The sequence below is a fragment of the Anolis sagrei genome, chromosome 4, assembly GCF_037176765.1.
Source record: "Anolis sagrei isolate rAnoSag1 chromosome 4, rAnoSag1.mat, whole genome shotgun sequence".
In the NCBI taxonomy this organism is placed as follows: Eukaryota; Metazoa; Chordata; class Lepidosauria; order Squamata; family Dactyloidae; genus Anolis; species Anolis sagrei.
Genome location: NC_090024.1, coordinates 126,628,103 through 126,646,794, shown reverse-complemented (window position 1 = coordinate 126,646,794; position 18,692 = coordinate 126,628,103). Strand labels below are relative to the sequence as shown.

At 40.7% G+C, this 18,692-nt stretch overlaps 1 protein-coding gene across 11 annotated transcripts in view; it reads left to right on the top strand.

Moving 5' to 3' along the window:
- Window positions 1-6,276, top strand: part of RASAL2 (RAS protein activator like 2) — a 298,400-nt gene extending 292,124 nt beyond the window's left edge. For 10 of the 11 annotated variants that reach the window (XM_060774420.2, XM_060774417.2, XM_060774418.2 and 7 more), the window contains one exon: window positions 3,800-6,276. In XM_060774420.2, the coding sequence (XP_060630403.2) occupies window positions 3,800-3,910 (111 nt within the window). In that variant the 3' untranslated portion in view covers window positions 3,911-6,276. Of the gene's footprint in view, window positions 1-1,081; window positions 1,113-3,799 lie in introns of all 11 variants that reach the window. The other variant, XM_060774419.2, reaches the window with a different exon arrangement.
- The last annotated feature ends 12,416 nt before the right edge of the window (window positions 6,277-18,692 follow it).

Here is an 18,692-nt window from a genome sequence, read left to right as displayed (position 1 = left end):
GAGTTGAGCCTGGAGGCTCTATCTGAGCTTCCTTTGCCTCCCTATTCGAGTGCTCTCATTTATTCATCTCAAAGGAAAGAGGATTAAAGATGCACATGAAGTACACAAAGTAATCACGTTGATCTCTTTCTTATGAGCTCTGCTTATGAGGCACTGTTAGTGGGGCAATACCCCTTGCTCTCAAATCGTGGAATTATCTGCTATTTTAGCATTTCTCATTGCTGGAAAAGAACCTTTCAAAGAGACTTTCAGCACCAGCCACATTTCCTTGGCTTTATCCAGGCACAAAGGACCAGAGCGTGGACCTTAACCACCAGCTGCTTTTCCCAGATGCTCCCCAGTTTAAATCTAACCATAGGTGCCTGGGTGTAGCTCAGATTTTTGAGTATCTACCTTCCTGTGGCAAGTGTGATCTGCAAAAATAGAGCTTTGTTATCCCCCCCCCCTCCACAAAAGATGTAACACCTCGAGGACAGTGAGAATTATCATCTCCCAGAACAGCTTGGTCTCAGCAATTCAGCAGCAGAGTACTGTGGACTGGTGCCCAAGGCTGGTGTTTAAACTGAGGCCAAGTCTTCCAAGTCCACGTCAGCCATAGAAACATACAACTTGGTTTGAGGCTCTATCACAACCTGCAAGCACTAAAGAAAATTATGGGCTATCTTCCAGGTGCAGCAACAGTGATACCAAAGCTGCAAAGCAGTCAGAAACTTGTCTGAAGGCCCTGCAGATATGATGGAGGCAAACTGGAAGGGTCCAACACTGGCTTTCTAAGGAGCTTGTGGTCAATGCTTTATCCCATCCAGTTGCTCAGGAACAGGGTGCTATAACTCTGATGGAATTGGAAGGAACAGCAAAGACTTTGCTTTCTCATCCTGTGATTAGAATGCCTCTTCCCCATGTTTTTTCCTTGCCAGTCTCTGTTCTTCAGTTAGTCTGTCTTTGCTTGTTTTGGGGGAGGAGGAAGCCTAGATATCACTGTTGTCCCCCCACCCCAACCCATACATTAACGGAGCTTCACTGTGCAGGCTGAGCTTCCATTTGTAATTGCAAGTGACATCACCACTGTGTTAAATTACAGGTCTTAAATGGGGATGAGATAATTCAAGCAGGCAAGTACACCCAATCAATTCTCTAGCTGAGCACCACCCTGCCCTGGCCTGGCACACTCGCCTCCCACTACACATTCCAGCTCCTGCCACTCCCTGAACCTTGTCCAGATGCTGCTTGAAACCTCTGCTCTGCGCTTGCATTTTGAGTTGAACAGCGTCATCAGGGCTCCCACTCCCTTCACCCCCAAGTTCTGGATTAATTTCTCTACTTTTAAATTTCTGTTGTCACACACCGAATTGTGGCAAAAGCACACAACCATGTTTGTATGACAACAAAAGCAGGTTCAGCATAAAGAGGAAATGTGCGGCAGTATCTCATATCAGGGAGAGCTTTTCAGCTGAAACATACAATCAGTGCTTTCAGATGTACTCTTGAATCTGTAATGAAAATGCATATTGGGAGTGTTCTCCTCAATATGATGTGAAAATAGTCTATAGAAACTGGATGAGCTATTTGTGAATGGTCACAGGACTGCCCAAAATCCAGTTGTTTCCCTGTTATTTCCAAATGAGATCCCGAGGCTTCATCACAATAGAAAAATACAATGGATCTTATTATAATCTCTCACACAGCACCGTATCCACTTTGTATTCTTGCATTCTAGATTTTAGCAGAACTTGTAGTGCTGGTCATTCTCATTGGTACTATAATCTTCTGCTTTGCAGATATATATTTTGGAGAGAGTTCTTCTCCTCTCTGCCAAATTTGATCAGTTTTGGCAGAGAGAAGGAGGAGGAATTCAAGTCAGAAACAGAACTGGTCTTCTGGCTTCCTTTGACATGACAAATAGCAAAGTAAAGAAATTGCGCGTACACAGTGTCACCACTTTTTAAATCAGATTTTCCTAAGGTAGCAAAGGAGTCTCTTCACAGATGTGTGCCATCTAAGTATGGATTATAACAAATGTTTATCTGTGATCAGGACCTTCTTTGGATGCCTAGAAGCAATAGCAAGGGAAGAAGCTGTAGAGCAGTGTTTCTCAACCTGTGGGTCCCCAGATGTTTTGGCCTTCAACTCCCAGAAATCCTAACAACTGGTAAGCTGGCTGGGATTTCTGGGAGTTGTAGGCCAAAACACCTGGAGACCCACAGCTTGAGAACCACTGCTGTAGAGGCTAATGCTTTTTTGTCATGTTTTTCCAAGCTTTGGAAAAGCTAGAAGTGTAGTCAGACAAAATAGAATTCCTTCCATTGGTGGTATTTCTCCAAAGCAGTTCACGCTCAAACTTTGTGCCAGAGCACACCACACAACCAGTGAGGGAGCCATGGAGAAAACCGATTTGCTACCCTCCAACTGAGGACTTATTTGCTGAAGACTTCTGCTGCATGAAGACCTTTGCTGTGGGCTGCTGCCTGTGTGCACAAAGTAGCGATCAATATTTATGCCAAAGTTTGTTTTCTGTGCTTCTCAACTATCTTAAGGAGAAGCACTCCACTTTCAGAAATGTTGATTGCATCATATATGACAGATCCAATGGGGTGAGGTGCTGGAAGCTTCTGAATAAGTATGGGCCAAACTGCACCTGGCCAGCTGAAAGGACCACTTCTTGGCCCCTGGAATGCCATTGGTGCTGGTGCTAGACAGCTTTCTTCAGTTCCTTAGCGCTTGGACAAGACTCCCTTTAGCAGAGGTGGTGCAGCAACAGCCGGTGTCTTTGCCTTCTGGGGGAAATGACTTTGTTCCTTCACATTTGTGCTTGCTGTACATTCTTTTTTCTCTCATTTGCACTGTGCCATGCAGAGCCATTGCATGTTGTGTCTTTGCTTCTGAAGTGGGGAATGCTGTCACACAGCTCTGATTTGAGGGTAAAAATCCCACTGGTTGGACACTATTGCCAGTTTTGTTGTAAATTTAGGTTGACCCAAAGCAGACCATTGTGCATCTTTGATTTGTTCCTCCCTTTTACAGTGCCAGTGGCTTACTACATGTCTTTTGTTCATGTGCTTAGCCATTCATTCTTCCTTCAACACGAATCCCTGCTACGGTTTCTGAATCAAAACCAGAAAGGGCTTTTTGATTCTTTGTAGTCTTGGAGTAAATGAGCTGGAATGGGTATAAGGAGCCAGGTGCCCTGTTTGTTTTTGTGTCGCGTCAATGTCATCTTTCCCCCTCGCCAATCCCACAAATGCTCATTTCTCTCCTCTTGCTTCCTCCCATCACTCATAACTCCTTATTTCCAGTTTCTGACTGCTTCCCACCCTGAACCTACCCCACCTCTCATGTTGTTGCTGCCTTCTCGCACTCCTGGCATCTGTTTGTTAGTATACCTTTCAGTGTACTAGCAAGCCATCTCCCATGGAGGTCCTACCCTGTACACACGGCCCTCGTGCGAGAAGAAATCCATTATCTCATATGCTTCTGCTGCCTTTTTCTGTTTTCCTGTGAACAAAAACGAACCCTTAAGTTTCTAGGAAGTTCCCTATAATGTGTGCCAAGCATAAACCTCCTCCATGATTCCTCCCTAAATTAGTTGCAGTTAATTGGCAGTATCCTCAGAACACATGCTGGAGAACAGAAAGAGGCAGGTCCATCCCTTCCTGCTGCAGAACATGGCCAGGCTGGAGCATCCTAGAAAAAGAGCTCTTTGAGAATCGGTGGACCCTTTATGATCAGCTGATGAGGTTGCAGCAAAGGCCATGCAGCAAAGCTAGCCTACTCTAATGTTGTCGTCTGTGTCTTCTTGCAGGAACGACGGATCTTCTCTCTGGATAGATCCAATACACGGTTAACGAAAGCCCTAGCGCAAGTGAAGGAACGCTACAGTATGCAGGCCCGGAACGGCATTGTGAGTGTTTGAGAAGAGCACAAAGGGAGGACAGCTGTATGCTCTCCGTGACTAAGGGGAGGCGATGTCAACATAAATTCCTGCCATCTTTCTTAAAACTCACCCCAAGACATTCACTCAAACTGTTTCATATTAGCAAAAGCAAGCCCTTCCCATCTAGCACTACATAGTATCTGCCTCCTGCTGTTTCTCTTTTTGTGTGTTATTTTATTGAATTTTTAAAAGAATTAGCAATGTAATATGTAAATTTTAATGCCCCAAATGAACTAAACCCCTCTGTTGTTCTAGTTTATTAATAATCTGCTTTAAAGCAGTATTTGTTAATGTACCCTTTCTTCAGACATGTTTTTATTCCACACACACAAAAAATTAATAGAGCTACCAGTTTCCTAGAACTATAGGTACAGAAGCTCAGTATGTTTGTAAATAGTAGTAAGCTTACTACTACCTCCCTGCATCATTCCTCAAGTGGTGTTACTGCTTGTTGCGCTTTCTGTTCTTTAACACTAAGAAGCTTGACGGCTGTTAAGAATTTCCCTACTAATTCTTCGTGTTTCTTTTTTTGCCAAATTTGATTTTCAGTAGCAAGCCCAAGTCATCAAACTGATAAAAGTAGGGTGCTTAGTAACTGTGAATTTGGATTTAGAGCATTCCCTGCCCACATTTCAGCTAATAATATGTATTAGTTCACCCACTTCAAAGTTTAATAAGCCTGGCAACCTATTATTTCTTGTAAGCTTTTGTATCTCCTTCCAACAATATCTTGTGATTTTTCAGTCACCAAATAGGCAAGTACTAAGCCTGATTTACTTCATGCTTCCCTCATCTACCAGTGGCAAAAATATACATTTTTGTTACTTCTTGTAGCCTCATTAGTTCTGCTGGAAGAGAATCTTCTACTCGTATTTTCTGCTTTGATTGCCACAATAAGTTGTGGCCTGCTTTGCAAATGGCACTCCACTCTGATCTCCTTTATTTGTAGATCCTGTTCTCATATCCAATAGTTTGAGTTCATACAAATTTTCTGGAGGCTAAAAGGTAACAACAACTTTAAATTCAGATTCAGGTTGTTTATATCAACATTCTTTGCCCTTTTGCGCTGCAAAATCTTTTTTTCATTGATTCTCAAAAGCCTTTTCTTAATACATAAATCTCAAAATTTTCCCATTTTAGTCTTCTAGCTGTAGAGGGGAAAGTATGACTTACAACACTGCTAGCAAGGAGTAAGACCCCATTTATTCTCATTCACTTTTATTCCTATCCATATTTATATAGGCTGTACAAAACTTTGCTTGCCTAAACTTGAGAGGAAGGTAGCTCTCCAGATCTTTATAGGCTGTGAATCCCAGAATCCTAAGCCATGTAGCCGGTGGCAAGGGACGTTGCAAGTTGTGGTCCAGCAACAGCAACTGGAGGCACATTCCACACCCTTGGTTTCAACTGAATATTTCAATCTTGTCTTATCAGTTGATCAGCCTGGTGCTAACAGCCTGCTCCTTGGGAGAGGCAACTCTTACCCTTCAATTGCACTTTAAAGGGAAGCTCCTGTTGGGAAGCACCATTGTATGGTGGCAGCAGCAACTTAGGGGCAGCACAACAGTTATTGTCCTTTCTTCCTCACGTTCCATATTTTCCTGAAGCTCCTACTCAAGAGTACAATATTTTGGGAGCCTCGTGGCACCCATAAAGGGAAGGGGACCTATATATCTCAGTAAGCATCATCTCCAAGTGAGGGGGGATTGAACTCTAGAAGTTCATGCCAATTTGTAGCTTCCTTCCAATTTTAGCCATTAGAAAGCATGGTGGGCTTCCATAAGTGCAAAGCTGTGAGCAGCTCTGTGATCATCCTGGTCACCGTTCTACGAATCTCTCCCTAAAATCACTTTGATTTATGTATAGAGGAATTTGACTTCTGTATAGAGGAATTTCTGTCCTTTTCTTAGCTAACCTCCCACAAGAGAAAGCAGATGCGGAACAAGGATATATATGTGTGTGTGTGCTGAGACCTTAGAGTTCTACCTGTACAATAGATCTGCTGTCTCCAGAGCCTTAATAAGAATGTTATCTTACCAGCCTTTTTTGCATTGCTAGCTTTGAATAATTTATTTCAATATGCTTTACCTTTAACACAGTACCTTTTTACCCTGCTACATACTCCTCCTGCCTGTATTATTATGCCAGTAGTACTGGACTCTTTGAGTCTTCAGGATCCACTTCTGCATTTCATTGTCTGGGTTTGTTCTAAAGAAGATTTATTTTTGTTCTGTGAATATTTTTGGACAGTTTCTTGTATATGTACAGATATAGATACATTTGAGGTCTTTTATTGATATTCCTACAAAGAATTACAAAATAAACTATTACTTTAAAAAATTGGACTCAAGCTTTTTGTCTGTATTAATAAAATTTAGACAAAATAAAATAATAGTGTGGATTGGGGTGCATGCGATCAGACATATCTTTCTTACTATAGACCTCATCACACTAAAGAATGAATCCACTTTAAATCTGGTTGCTGCCTCCTGCAGAATTCTGGTGTTTGTAGTTTAGGGGGGAGCCTTTCACAGCCTCACTGAACTACAAATCCCAGAATTCTGCAGGAGGCAGAAACCAAATTTAAAGTGGATTCATTCTCTAGTGTGATGAAGTAGCCGGAATGATGTATAGTGGCATAAAGCCCCAGACCATCAACACCTTGGACACTTTACGGCTTCATTGACAAGGCCACACTGTGAACACTTTGTTTTCAACATCTTAAAGATAGACAACATTCTAGGAGAGACAGACCGTGATGAAGAACACTATGTAACAAAATTTGAAACATTTTGTGTTCCTGGTTTGAAAGTGTTATTTCCTGTTTAACTGTGTGGTGCTTACTTTGAAAGTAGTTGTTATACTCCAGAAACTTTGTCTTTGTGGCTGCCACAAACTATGTTGAATTGGTTTCGACTCTATGAGATAATCTTTGAAAAAGTAAAGCAAAATATGCTGCAGGATGTCCCTCAAAAACAAAGTTTTTGCAGTTTAATAAACTTTTTCTATGTTTTTATGAAAGAACCAATTAGAAAATAACATTTATAATTATGTAATTGTATTACATAGTGTTCAGTCTGTATTACCATTTTGATCATGAGAGAATCCATATAAATAAAAATATAATGTTAGTTTGTGGGATTAACGTAACTCAAAAACCACTGGACGAATTGCTGCCGAATTTGGCCACAAGACAACTACTAACCCAATGAGTGACCATCATTAAAAAATTGATTTTGTCATTAGGGAGTTATAGTTGCTGGGATTTATAGTTCACCTACAATCAAAGAGCATAATGAACTTCACCAATGATGTAATTGAACCAAACTTGGCACACAGGACTCCCATGACCAACAGAAAACACTAGAAGAGTTTGGCGGGCATTGACCTTGAGTTTGGGAGATGTAGTTCATTTACATCCAGAGAGCACTGTGGACAAACAATGATGGATCTGGACCTGTTGTTGTTCATTTGTTCAGTCGTTTCCGACTCTTTGTGACTTCATAGACCAGTCCACACCAGAGCTCCCTGTCGGTCATCACCACCTCCAGCTCCTTCAAGGTCAATCCAGTCACTTCAAGGATACCATTCATCCATTTTGCCCTTGGTCGGCCCCTCTTCCTTTTTCCTTCCATTTTCCCCAGCATCTTTGTCTTCCTTTCTTCTCATGATGTGGCCAAAGTACTTCATCTTGACCTGTACTATTCTTCCATCCAATGAGCAGTCAGGCTTTATTTCTTGAAGTATGGATCTTCAAGAAATATGGATCTGGACCTAACTTGGCACGAATATTCCATATGCCCATATATGAACACAAATGGAGTTTGGGGGAAATAGACCTTGACATTTGGGAGTCGTAGTTACTGGGATTTATAGTTCACCTACAATCAAAGAGAATTCTGAACCCCACCAATGAAAGAATTGGGCCAAACTTCCCACACAGAACCCCATGATCAACAGAAAATACTTAAGGCCATCCAGTCCAACTCCCTTCACAAGGATAAGAAAACATAATCAAAGCCCTCCTGACAAAGAGCCATCCGGTCATAGATTTAGATAGATAGATATGATTCACAAAGAGAGATATATTGTATCATAGATTTGAAAGGGATCCCTAAAGAAGGACAATGATATGTTGCCTGCTCCAGAGTAGGCAAACCAGACAATCTCCACATCAACACTAACAAAGAAACAGCAAGAAATATTGTTTACCCACAAGCATAAAGAAATTACATATATTAGAAACCAACACTTTCTCATTACTTTATTTTCCAGATCACCAGACTGGGCCACAGCATCACAGGGCAGGGGATGGCTAGTGGGAAATAAGTATCATGTTGATGTGGAATGAAGTGCAGTTGGTTGGTTGGTTTCATTCTTCCCTTGGCACAGAAACCTTCAAAGCAGGATAAATTCTCTCTATTCCTAACCTGGGAGACTCATCCATCATCAAATCTACTAATTGCTTGCATTTCCTGCTTATTTTAACACTGCACACTTCATGAAATCTTGTTCTTCCATCTTGCTGTAATGGAAGGGGGAAGTAGTAAGCTGGGATAAGTAGTAGGCTTGGGGCATCATTCAAGGCAGCAGAATAGGAAATAGACTTGAATTATAAAGGAGGTCTGTGTACAGTCTGCCCCTTTTTACATAATGTGGGGAAGGTATGCCAATTGGATGCTGCCTTGGGCACAGAATATCAACTCAAGCCTGCCTAAGATACTCTCATAACTAGGGCATGACAGCCAAACAAAATCAACTCATGTTTTTCCATATGAGCTTGATTTTCAGCGTGACTTTGGATATAAAATTGCTTTCTCCTAGTGGATGATATGTGCTGAAAGATAGATACACCATCTCTCAGTGCTTTACAATATCATAAAAAATAGTATATGGTACAAGGAGCAGAGATGGCTTGTTGATTCATGCAGGCAAAGCATTAGCGGACTGGGTTGCTGTGATTTTTTCAGTCTGTATGGCCATGTTCCAGTAGGATTCCAGATGTCTGAAGATGCCAGCTACAGATGCAGCAAAACGCCAGAAGAGAATGCTACTGGAAAATGGCCATACAGCCTGAAGACTCACACCAACCCAGTGATTCTGGCCATTAAAGCCTTCAACAACACATCAATATTAAACTGCCTGCCCACATTAAATTTCCAAAGGCATCCATATTTTCATGTATCAGTTTCCACAACTTTATTTTCAATCTGATGTTCTGAGAGCTCTCAAATATGATGGCAAGGAATGCCATTTTAGTTTACTCCTAATGCTACATTGTTATTCAGACATGTCCTCCTGGAATTTGCTTTGCACTCCCAATGTTAAACTTGCAGTGTCAGTTTTCCCTTTCTAAGCAATGGGCTCATCCTGCAGACTCCTTGAATCCATCTCTTCCACCAATTGTTATACATATTCACGTTCCTACCACCTGGGTTCAAGGATTTTGCAATTCTCCAGAGTCCTGGAAAGTAGGTAAGAAGGGGATGATGCTGGTTTTTTCCCCTGTGGTCGGTCATTTATTAAAAGAATATATCCTATTTCACATATTTAGCATTTACATGACCCACAGGATGGAGTCAAGATCCGACCAGCCAACTTAAGCAAGTACCAGCAAGAGCAATCAATCAAACCAACAGGTCAATTCGTCTCTACAAATGGTAGCATTGCAACATAGATGTAAAGGGACTGAAATCTTTAAAAGGTTTGGGCAAATAAAACACTCTCCCACCAGTACTGACATGAAAGCAAATTCAAGGTACTTTTGCTTGTACGTTTTATTAATTTTTCATTGGTTCTTAATATATTTTTGAAAGAACTGTCTGAGATCAAAAGGCAAGATAGAAAATATCAATCAATGCAGAATTCATCAGAAATCATTTTGTGAAGTGTGTTTTTTTTTCTTCTAGAAAAATCTGGTTCATTATTGCTGAAAGAATATAAAACAGTGATTTGAAAATACTGACACAACCAGTGTGAAACACGCAGGGTAGTTTTGTTTGAACTCATTAGTTCAGATAAGGCAAGAGACCATAATACAATGTTGGCCAAGCTCCTTTACTGGTGTAAATCAGTGGTTCTCAACCTGTGGGTTCTCAGATGTTTTGGCCTTCAACTCCCAGAAATCCTAACAGCTGGTAAACTGGCTGGGATTTCTGGGAGTTGTAGGTGAAAACACCTGGGGACCCACAGGTTGAGAACCACTGGTGTAAATGGAACAGGTGGGACACAGAGAACAAAAAAAACATGGAGGAAACAAATCCTGCACATAGAAGAGATCATGTGGGGTAGAGGGTTGGGGTTCAGGGTGTGAATCTCCACTCAGTCAAATTACCTTGGGTAATTTTCACACTATATTGTCGAAGGCTTTCATGGCCGGAATCACTGGGTTGTTGTAGGTTTTTTCGGGCTATATGGCCATGTTCTAGAGGCATTCTCTCCTAACGTTTTGCCTGCATCTATGGCAAGCATCCTCAGAGGTAGTGAGGATGCTTCTCCTCACTACCTCTGAGGATGCTTGCCATAGATGCAGGCGAAACGTTAGGAGAGAATGCCTCTAGAACATGGCCATATAGCCTGAAAAAAACTACAACAACCCAATTTTCACACTCTCAGCCTCAGAGGAAGGTGACAAAAAACACTCTGCAGAAATCATGCCAAGAAAACCCCACAAAAGAGTTGTGATTAGTCGGAAATGACTTAAGAGTACACAAATGAACCATAGCATCCGACACACACTCCCCCCTCCCCTTCAAATTTATTATTCCAGAAATCAATGATGATGAAACCTTAGGACCAAAGTAGCCATGTTGAGAATATTGGATACATCGTGACTTAAGTGACTGTTCTGAAAATAGAGTTGAGTGGAAGCTGAAATCCAGATTAGGATTATGAAAATTTATCTGCATTCTAGGTATTTGAGAGGTATGAGACTTGTGACTTTTCAATGTTTTGCACATCTGCTTTCCATCAACCTTATCCAACCAGGCCAGAATAATGGGAGCTGGAGCCCATCAACACTTCTGGAAAGCAACAGCCTCCCAATCCCCATGACTTTTGATCAGACAGAGGAAACATAAGGGCATACAGAGGAGTTTTCAACTAGCCAAAGAGCAGGTTACAAACAACTCATAGTTAAGAACGGGGGTGAGATCACAGGAAGTGAGAGAAATCTAACTCTAGGAAGGGAATTCCACTCTATCGAAAGCGATAGATAGATAGATAGATAGATAGATAGATAGATAGATAGATGGATGGATGGATAAATAGATAGAATTACACTTTAAAATGTATCTGTTCTGACTTACATATAAATTCAGCTTGAGAACAAACCTACAGAACCTATCTTGGTCATAACTTGGGGACTGCCTGCATATGACAGAGAAATGGGGTGCCACCTTGTGGAAATGCAGAGGAATGCCATTTTAGCTGTTTTCTTTAAAGTTACAGTATACATTAACTTTTTAAAATGACAACACAAAGTTGGGGCCAAACAAAAATGCAATTTTCAGAGGAGAAAGAAGTTCCTGGAAAAATTACACATCTTGTGGGAATCTGCCTGTTATAGCAAGACAACCTGTGTGTGCATTCCTTGTGTAACAAATGTGATCATCAGGGACAGAGCAATATTTCATTACACATAATATTCCCCCACCCTCCCAACCAGGATGATGGTGAGGGTGGCCTTTTCCGTTGAAAAGAGCAGTGAAGGATTATTTTTGAGGTTCTGGCCATCCGCCCGGTTTTCTCCCTCTTCTCTTCTTGGAAGGTTGTGCAGGTGACATCAGAGCTACCACTGTGGACTATCAGGGGAATCTATTAGGGACATTCCACTCTGCTCTTGCTATTGTTCATAGGCAACCCAATTCAGCAGGAAGGACCCTGAAGGAAAGCCTGTGGCCAGCATCTTTGTCACCTGACACATTCAGAACAACATTCAAAGGATGGTGTTTAGACAAAAAGAATTTTTTTAAGTAGATAATTATATAGTTTTGTTTTGTTTTTTCATTTCCTGCTCCCCCCTTTTCCATGTACAAAACTATTTCACACAAAACTTTTTCTTACTAATTAGATCATTATTTCAAATATAATTAAAGGCTGCCATCAGATCTAGCCAGGTCAGTTATCAAGAAGGGTGGAAGCTGGGACTGATTCTGAGAATCTTCACTCAGCCATGGGAGCCCACTGGTGACGTTGCATCAGTCACATTCTCTCAGCCTCAGAGATAGGCAAAGGCAAACCTCCTCTGAGAACTCCATGATCGTACAGCATTAGGATCACATTAAGTCAGAAACAACTTGAAGGAACAGAATGAGTCTAGAATAGTCAAATAAAGTAACTGGATGATCTTAACTGTTTCAGTAATTTCCTTCACTAAAGTTTCTAAGGCTCAGAAATAGGCCATTAGGACATGGAATCAGCAGGAAATATCAAAGCTTTGAACTACAGGTACTGTTCCTGCATAGTATAGGCTCAAGGATAATATAACTGATAGACAGGACAAGAAGCCTGGGTGAAAACCATTTTCCAAAAGAGATGTTGGTCATCTGTCGGGGTACTTGGACTAGGTGACCCATGTTGTATCTTCCAACTCTATTATTCTATGAGACTATATTCCAAGGCATCATGGTCAGTGCACAAAACATTCTAAGGTAAACATTCCAGCAGTGGTCTTCTCTGGCTCTTCTAAAACCATCCTATAGTTTCTCTTTTTAGAAATTCTATAGTTATCTTTAGTATTTCTTAGTTCTAAACATAGAAAAATGAAATTTCTGTAAACCAATGTTTGCAATGGCCTCAGTGGCATCTTACCTCTTTCAAGATGAGTGGCTGAATCTGAGAAATATCGGTTGTGCCAGAAGAACTGAAGTCGACTTTCAGAATCAAATACATGGGCTCTGTATTGAGAGCAACAAGGAATCCTTTAGTTGTTGCATAAAATTACAGACTATAATATAAAACATGTTTGCTCCTCATGTTTTATATTCCTCCTCCTCCTCCATGAACAAGGGAGCACCTCAAGGGATCAGTAGCAAACTAGATTTACATTAGATTTATATTGTCCACATGCATTTGAATTCCAGCATGGGGCTAACATATGAAAAAGGAACTGGTCCAAATACCTGGCTTTGCAGAGCTGCCACCCAAGATACTATTTGCAAGGTCGCTTCCTGCATTAAGGATATCGCCAAGTCCAAACGTGGCTCCACTTCTGATACCTAGTGAGGAGAAAGAGTGAACAAATGGGAGAATACGTTGTCTAAACATGACCACAAAGGGGAAAGGCCTTGCAAATGTGTCATCAGCAATGTTCACACTTTACATAAAACCTAGAAGTTTCACTTTAGTTTGGCTTCTCAAAATCATCTGGCTGATCTCTATTAGAAACAGGATACCAGATCAGAGTCATTTCTTCTGATTCAGCAAGTCCACTCCATTCTTTTTTAACCTGGTGCCAACTAGAAGGCCACAATGCTGGAGATAGTTGTATTTGCCACCAAAGCCAGCAGATACTTGTAGGAGGAAAGGAGGAAGAAAAAGGAAGTGAGTTGATTTATAATCCTGTCTAATAGTTTCAGGTAAGTAGTATGAAGACAGTATTTTTGTTCCACATCACTGGATGATAGATACAAGAGGTCACACTAGCTATGCAATAAGTAATATGATGAGTTTTCAGCACTACCCTGAGTAATGTATCACACCTGCCACACCAAATTTGCTGTTTGGCAGCCATTGGTAGTGAAGGAATGGTCTGTGAAATGATGAACAGGAGAACTCTGAGCCCAATGGTATCCACCTCTATGGAGACAAGTACAGGATTCTGCTGCAACCATTTATAAAAACAACAACAAAAAAAAAGACAAACGTTAATACAGATAGCATTAATTAAAGCTTGTCTAACCCCTCCCCCAAAGACACACACAGTCCTGCATTCAACCTCTCTACAAATACAATTTGAGGGAAAATCTGCTTCCCAAAGGACCCAATTCAATACTAATCTGTACTGTCAAATTAATGCAGTTTGATATCACTTTAACTGCTATGGTTTAATGCTATGGAATCCTATGTTTTGCAGTTTGATGAGGCACCAGCAGTCTTTGGCAGAGAAGGTCAAAGAGCCTGTAAAACTACAACTCATCTGAGCCCACAGCATTGTGTCATGGCAGATGTCCAACTGGATTAATTTGACAGTGTAGATGCACCCTCAGTCATACCTGCCAGAAACAGCAAGGTGGCCAGCATCTCCCAACGCAGCATTGTGCCTTCTAAATGTTCGTTCTGTCAGATGGATAACAGGAAGGCTGGATCTGATCTTCGTGTTCAAATAAGACCAGGAGGATTTGACTAATGAAGTCATTCTCCCACAGGTTCTCTTTGACTTGTGCCCATCCCAGGTTCATTTCTTGCGTCTCATCCACTCACTTGTTTGTTAATTATTTCCCTATCTCTGCTCCTCTTTCCCTCATGCTCCCTTTGCTGCTGATCCCACCACCATTGACACTTCTTGAATGGATGATGAAGTCCTACACTGTGCCCAGTCTATTAGGAACACAATGTGAATAACAACTTGTACTTTCCCCAAATGTATCATTCTACTCCACAAAACAAAACTGTTTGTGTCTTGTTTTTTAGGATTCTTCCTGAGTTATTTGGGGCAATGATGCAAAATATTGTATTGGATAGACCACATCAGCTCTATTTTCTTAGATATGTCCACCATGATTTTTCATGGGTGAGCAGATGGTGACTGGTAGATGATGTTTGTTCTGTATCTCAAAGACTAGAGCTGATACAGGGGGACGGGTGCCATTTTTGGAATCAGGTCAAATACACCCACATTTTTGGCAAGATCCAAGCTAACTTTGCTACTCTAGGATAATATCCACCATGACGTGTTATGACAGTTTAAGTTTGCTGTGGACCCTTGTGAAATATAGTGATTTCTCAGACTGGACAAAAGCCAGGGACACTGTCAGGGTGGAATGTAAAAAGTATAGTATGAAGTATAGTGTTTTAAGCATGTAAATAATAACTATCATTGCTACAGGTGTCCTATTGGAAACAGAGACAGACAAGTTTTCACAGGGTTTAGAAACCAAAGCATGCTATTCTGACTTTTAGTGCGATCATTCGTGACCAGGATTATCTTCTATTTTATATCCTCAACTTTCAATGTTCTTAGTGTATTCAGTTCTCCAGTCAAAATATTTATCATTCCACCAAACAAACTGCGCTGAGCTTTTCTTTCACTTTTTCTAAAAAGTGTAAGTTATCCTGATAATGACCATCCCTTGCTAGTAAAAGGTTGTGCAAATGCTGGTTAAGATTCAGCTTGTAGTCTGGTTAAGTACCAAAATTTGCCAACGTCCTTATGAGTCGGGGATGAGGAAACTTCCCTACTTCATCTCCAATTGCAATTGAGAACCCAGAGATATATTGCAGTGGGAATCCAGCTATAAATCTAGCCGTCTTTGCAACTCTCATAGAAGAAGAGCAGCTCCCATCCCCCATTGAGGCTGCTGCTACTTACTTCCCCAGTTGTTCAGCGGTAGACTAGAGCAGACTTATCAAATGAACTGTCAACAATGGGCAAAATCCCATTGATTCAATGGGTCCACCTTAGGAGGACTAGCAAGAGAATTCAGGGCATAATTTCGATATATATCATGATTGAAGTGTTAAATATTACATTTCCAAACTCAAACCTCCAAACTTAGAAGTAACACATCACAATTAATACTTAACTGTAAGTACCGTATATACTCAAGTATAAGCCGACCCGAATATAAGCCGAGGCACCTAATTTTACCACAAAAAACTGGGAAAATGGATTGACTCGAATATAAGCTGAGGGTGGGAAATGCAGCAGCTACTGGTAAATTTCAAAATAAAAATAGATACCAATAAAATTATATTAATTTAGGCATCAGTAGGTTAAATGTTTTTGAATATTTACCTAAAACTGTAATTCAAGATAAGACTGTCCAACTTTGATTAAACCATTATTTAAACTTTCTTAAATGTAAATATGCTTACATGTCCTCCAATAATAGTAGAGTACAATTATTATTATTATTATTATTTTGGAGATAATGATGGAGGTAGCAAAGCTACAGTGAAAAAACAAAGTTGCTGTACTGAAATAATTACTTTTAAAAAAATACTTTGAAGGAGCATTTTCACTGGATTTCTCAAGTTTTATGCCATTCTTGTATCAATCCTAAAGGTGCCTATCATTCTTGCTCTTGAAAACGGAACAGCAAGTCATGGGAAAATAATGGGTATTCAACATATAACCTAGGTTACTTGATTTATTCATTGAGTTGAATAACAGCAAGGACTGTTAAAACTGAATGGAACAATGTCTTTTTTTTTAAAAGTAATTTTCCAAGCTCTGCTCTGACATCTAAGAGGGCAGAAGAGAAGAATCCAAGAGGAAGTGGCCTCATATAAGGCTGGGTCTTTGTTTGGAATACATACATTTGAGAGCCAAGGGTTTGCGGCTTTATTCAGCACTCAGAAATATTTCCTAATATATTCCAAACTTGTCCTTTGGTAGATGTAATCTATATAAATAAAAATGTAGTGTTCATTTGTGCTATTCACAGAACTCAGAAACCACTGGGGCAATTGACACCAAATTTGGACACTATGTCCCTAACAACCCAATATATGTTCTCCGCTCAAATAAACAATGAAAACAAAAAGCAGAAAAGACTTCTAAACTGCATGTCCACAAAGGAGAAGCTGTATGTCTACCTAGACCCATGGCCACGCCCCCTCCTCCTTGCGGGGAAACAGCCTGCCGTTAAAGCCAGCTGCACGTGCACAACCACACACACACACACACACCTCCCTTCCCTTCTTTCCTCCCTTTCCTTTCTTTCCTTTTCTTCTTTCCTTCTCCTTCCTTTCCTTCTTTCCCTCCTTCCCTTTCTTCCTGTCCCTCCTTCCTTTTTCCTTTCCTTCTTTTCCTCCCTCCCTCCCTTTCCTTCCCCTTCATTTCCTTCCCTCCCTCCTTTCTTCATCCCCCTCCTTTCTTTCCCTCCTTCCTTCCTCCCTCCCTCCCTTCCTGTCCCTCCTTCTTTCTTTTCCTTCCTTCCCTTCTTTCCCTCCCTCCCTTTTTCCTTCCTTCCTTCCTTCCTTCCTTCCTTCCTTCCTGTCCCTCCTTCCTTCCTTCTTCCTTTCCTTCTTTCTATGTAAGATATAAATACAATATTAAATGGAAGGGACAGTCAAGAAATAACGAGAGAGGGAGGGAAAGAGGAAAGGAAGGAAGGAGAGAAGGAGGGAGGGAAAGAAGGAAAGAAAGAAAGATAGAGAAGCAAGGAAGAAGGAAATAAAAAAGTGAAAGGAAAAAGAGAGGCAAGGAAGGAGAGAAGGAACGAAAGATAGGGAAGGAAGGATGTAACCAAAGAGCAAAGAAAGGGAGGAAAGAAACAGGTAGAGATGGAAGAAAGATGAGAGATAGGGAAAGAAAAAGAGGAAAGGAAGGAAAGAGGGAAGGGAGGAGAGAAAGAGGGAGGGAATGTTGGCCACAGCAACACGTGGCGGGTACAGCTAGTTATCTATATATGGAGGACTGTGAAAGCTTACATATTTAGCTCCTGCATCTGAGCACAAATTCATATCAGCCAAACTTATTTGTCAGTTCAAACAGGAAAATGACCACCCACTCTCACCTATGGAAAATAAACTAAAAAGCCCCCTTGCATTTGCAATGGAAAACAGGTTCCTGTTCTAATCTGCTGTCCTGTCACTTGTGTAAATAGTTTAGTAAAACACATTGATTTTTGTTCTTACATAGAAAATAGTCAAAGGATGTTACAGGCAAAGCAAAATGCAAACACCGCCTCTGGAGTTCCAATTTGCATTGGTAAACTTAACTCTGGAAAGCAAAGGGGGAATAATGTGAGGAAGTCCATGGTTGTGTGTGTGGGGGATATCTCAAGAGCAAACATCTGTGAGCTGTAGACAAGGGACATATTCAAAGCAAGCTGTATGCTTCTTGGATTGACTCTGTGTATGCAGCTCCAAAGTCAGCAATGCCAAAATGGTAAATACTGAGACTCCACCTGTTCTATTAAAAAATAAATGAGATAACCAGGCAGGCCTGGGGCTCAAGCTTCCTCTTTTGAATAAAACCTGTTGATTTGTTGGAAAGAGATTGACATTGCTTTGACAGTATCAAGTGAAGCCTACGAAATCTTGAAATTCATCTTGTTGCAGAAGAGAATGAAACAGCATTTCATGGCATTTTGCACTCAGTGATGGATTTTTATACATCCACTCGTAAGCAATTTAATTTCCATGAAATAAATGAAAAGTTAAGTCCTTTTATGCACAATTAAACAGTACAATTAAACAAGTGTCTCTGGTAGCCAGAAGCTTTTGAGGCTTTACAACCCACCCACCCCCCACATATACCCACCGACCCCCACAATACTATCTGTCCTCTTCAGCCCCCTAATGGATGCTGGGATATAATTGTGAGGGATATTATTCCTGGAGCAGCCAGGTATGAGGAGAGGAGAGGTGGGTAAAAAATAAAATAAAATAATAATAATAATTATTATTATTATTATTATTAAAATTTATTTATTTATTTATTTATTTATTTACTTTGCTTATATACCGCTGTATCTCAAGCCCGAAGGCGACTCACAGCGGTTCACAAACAGTAAAAACAGTAGAAACAGCAGTGGTTCCATACAACATATAACAATTGACTTAACACATTATCCATAAATTACCGATAAGC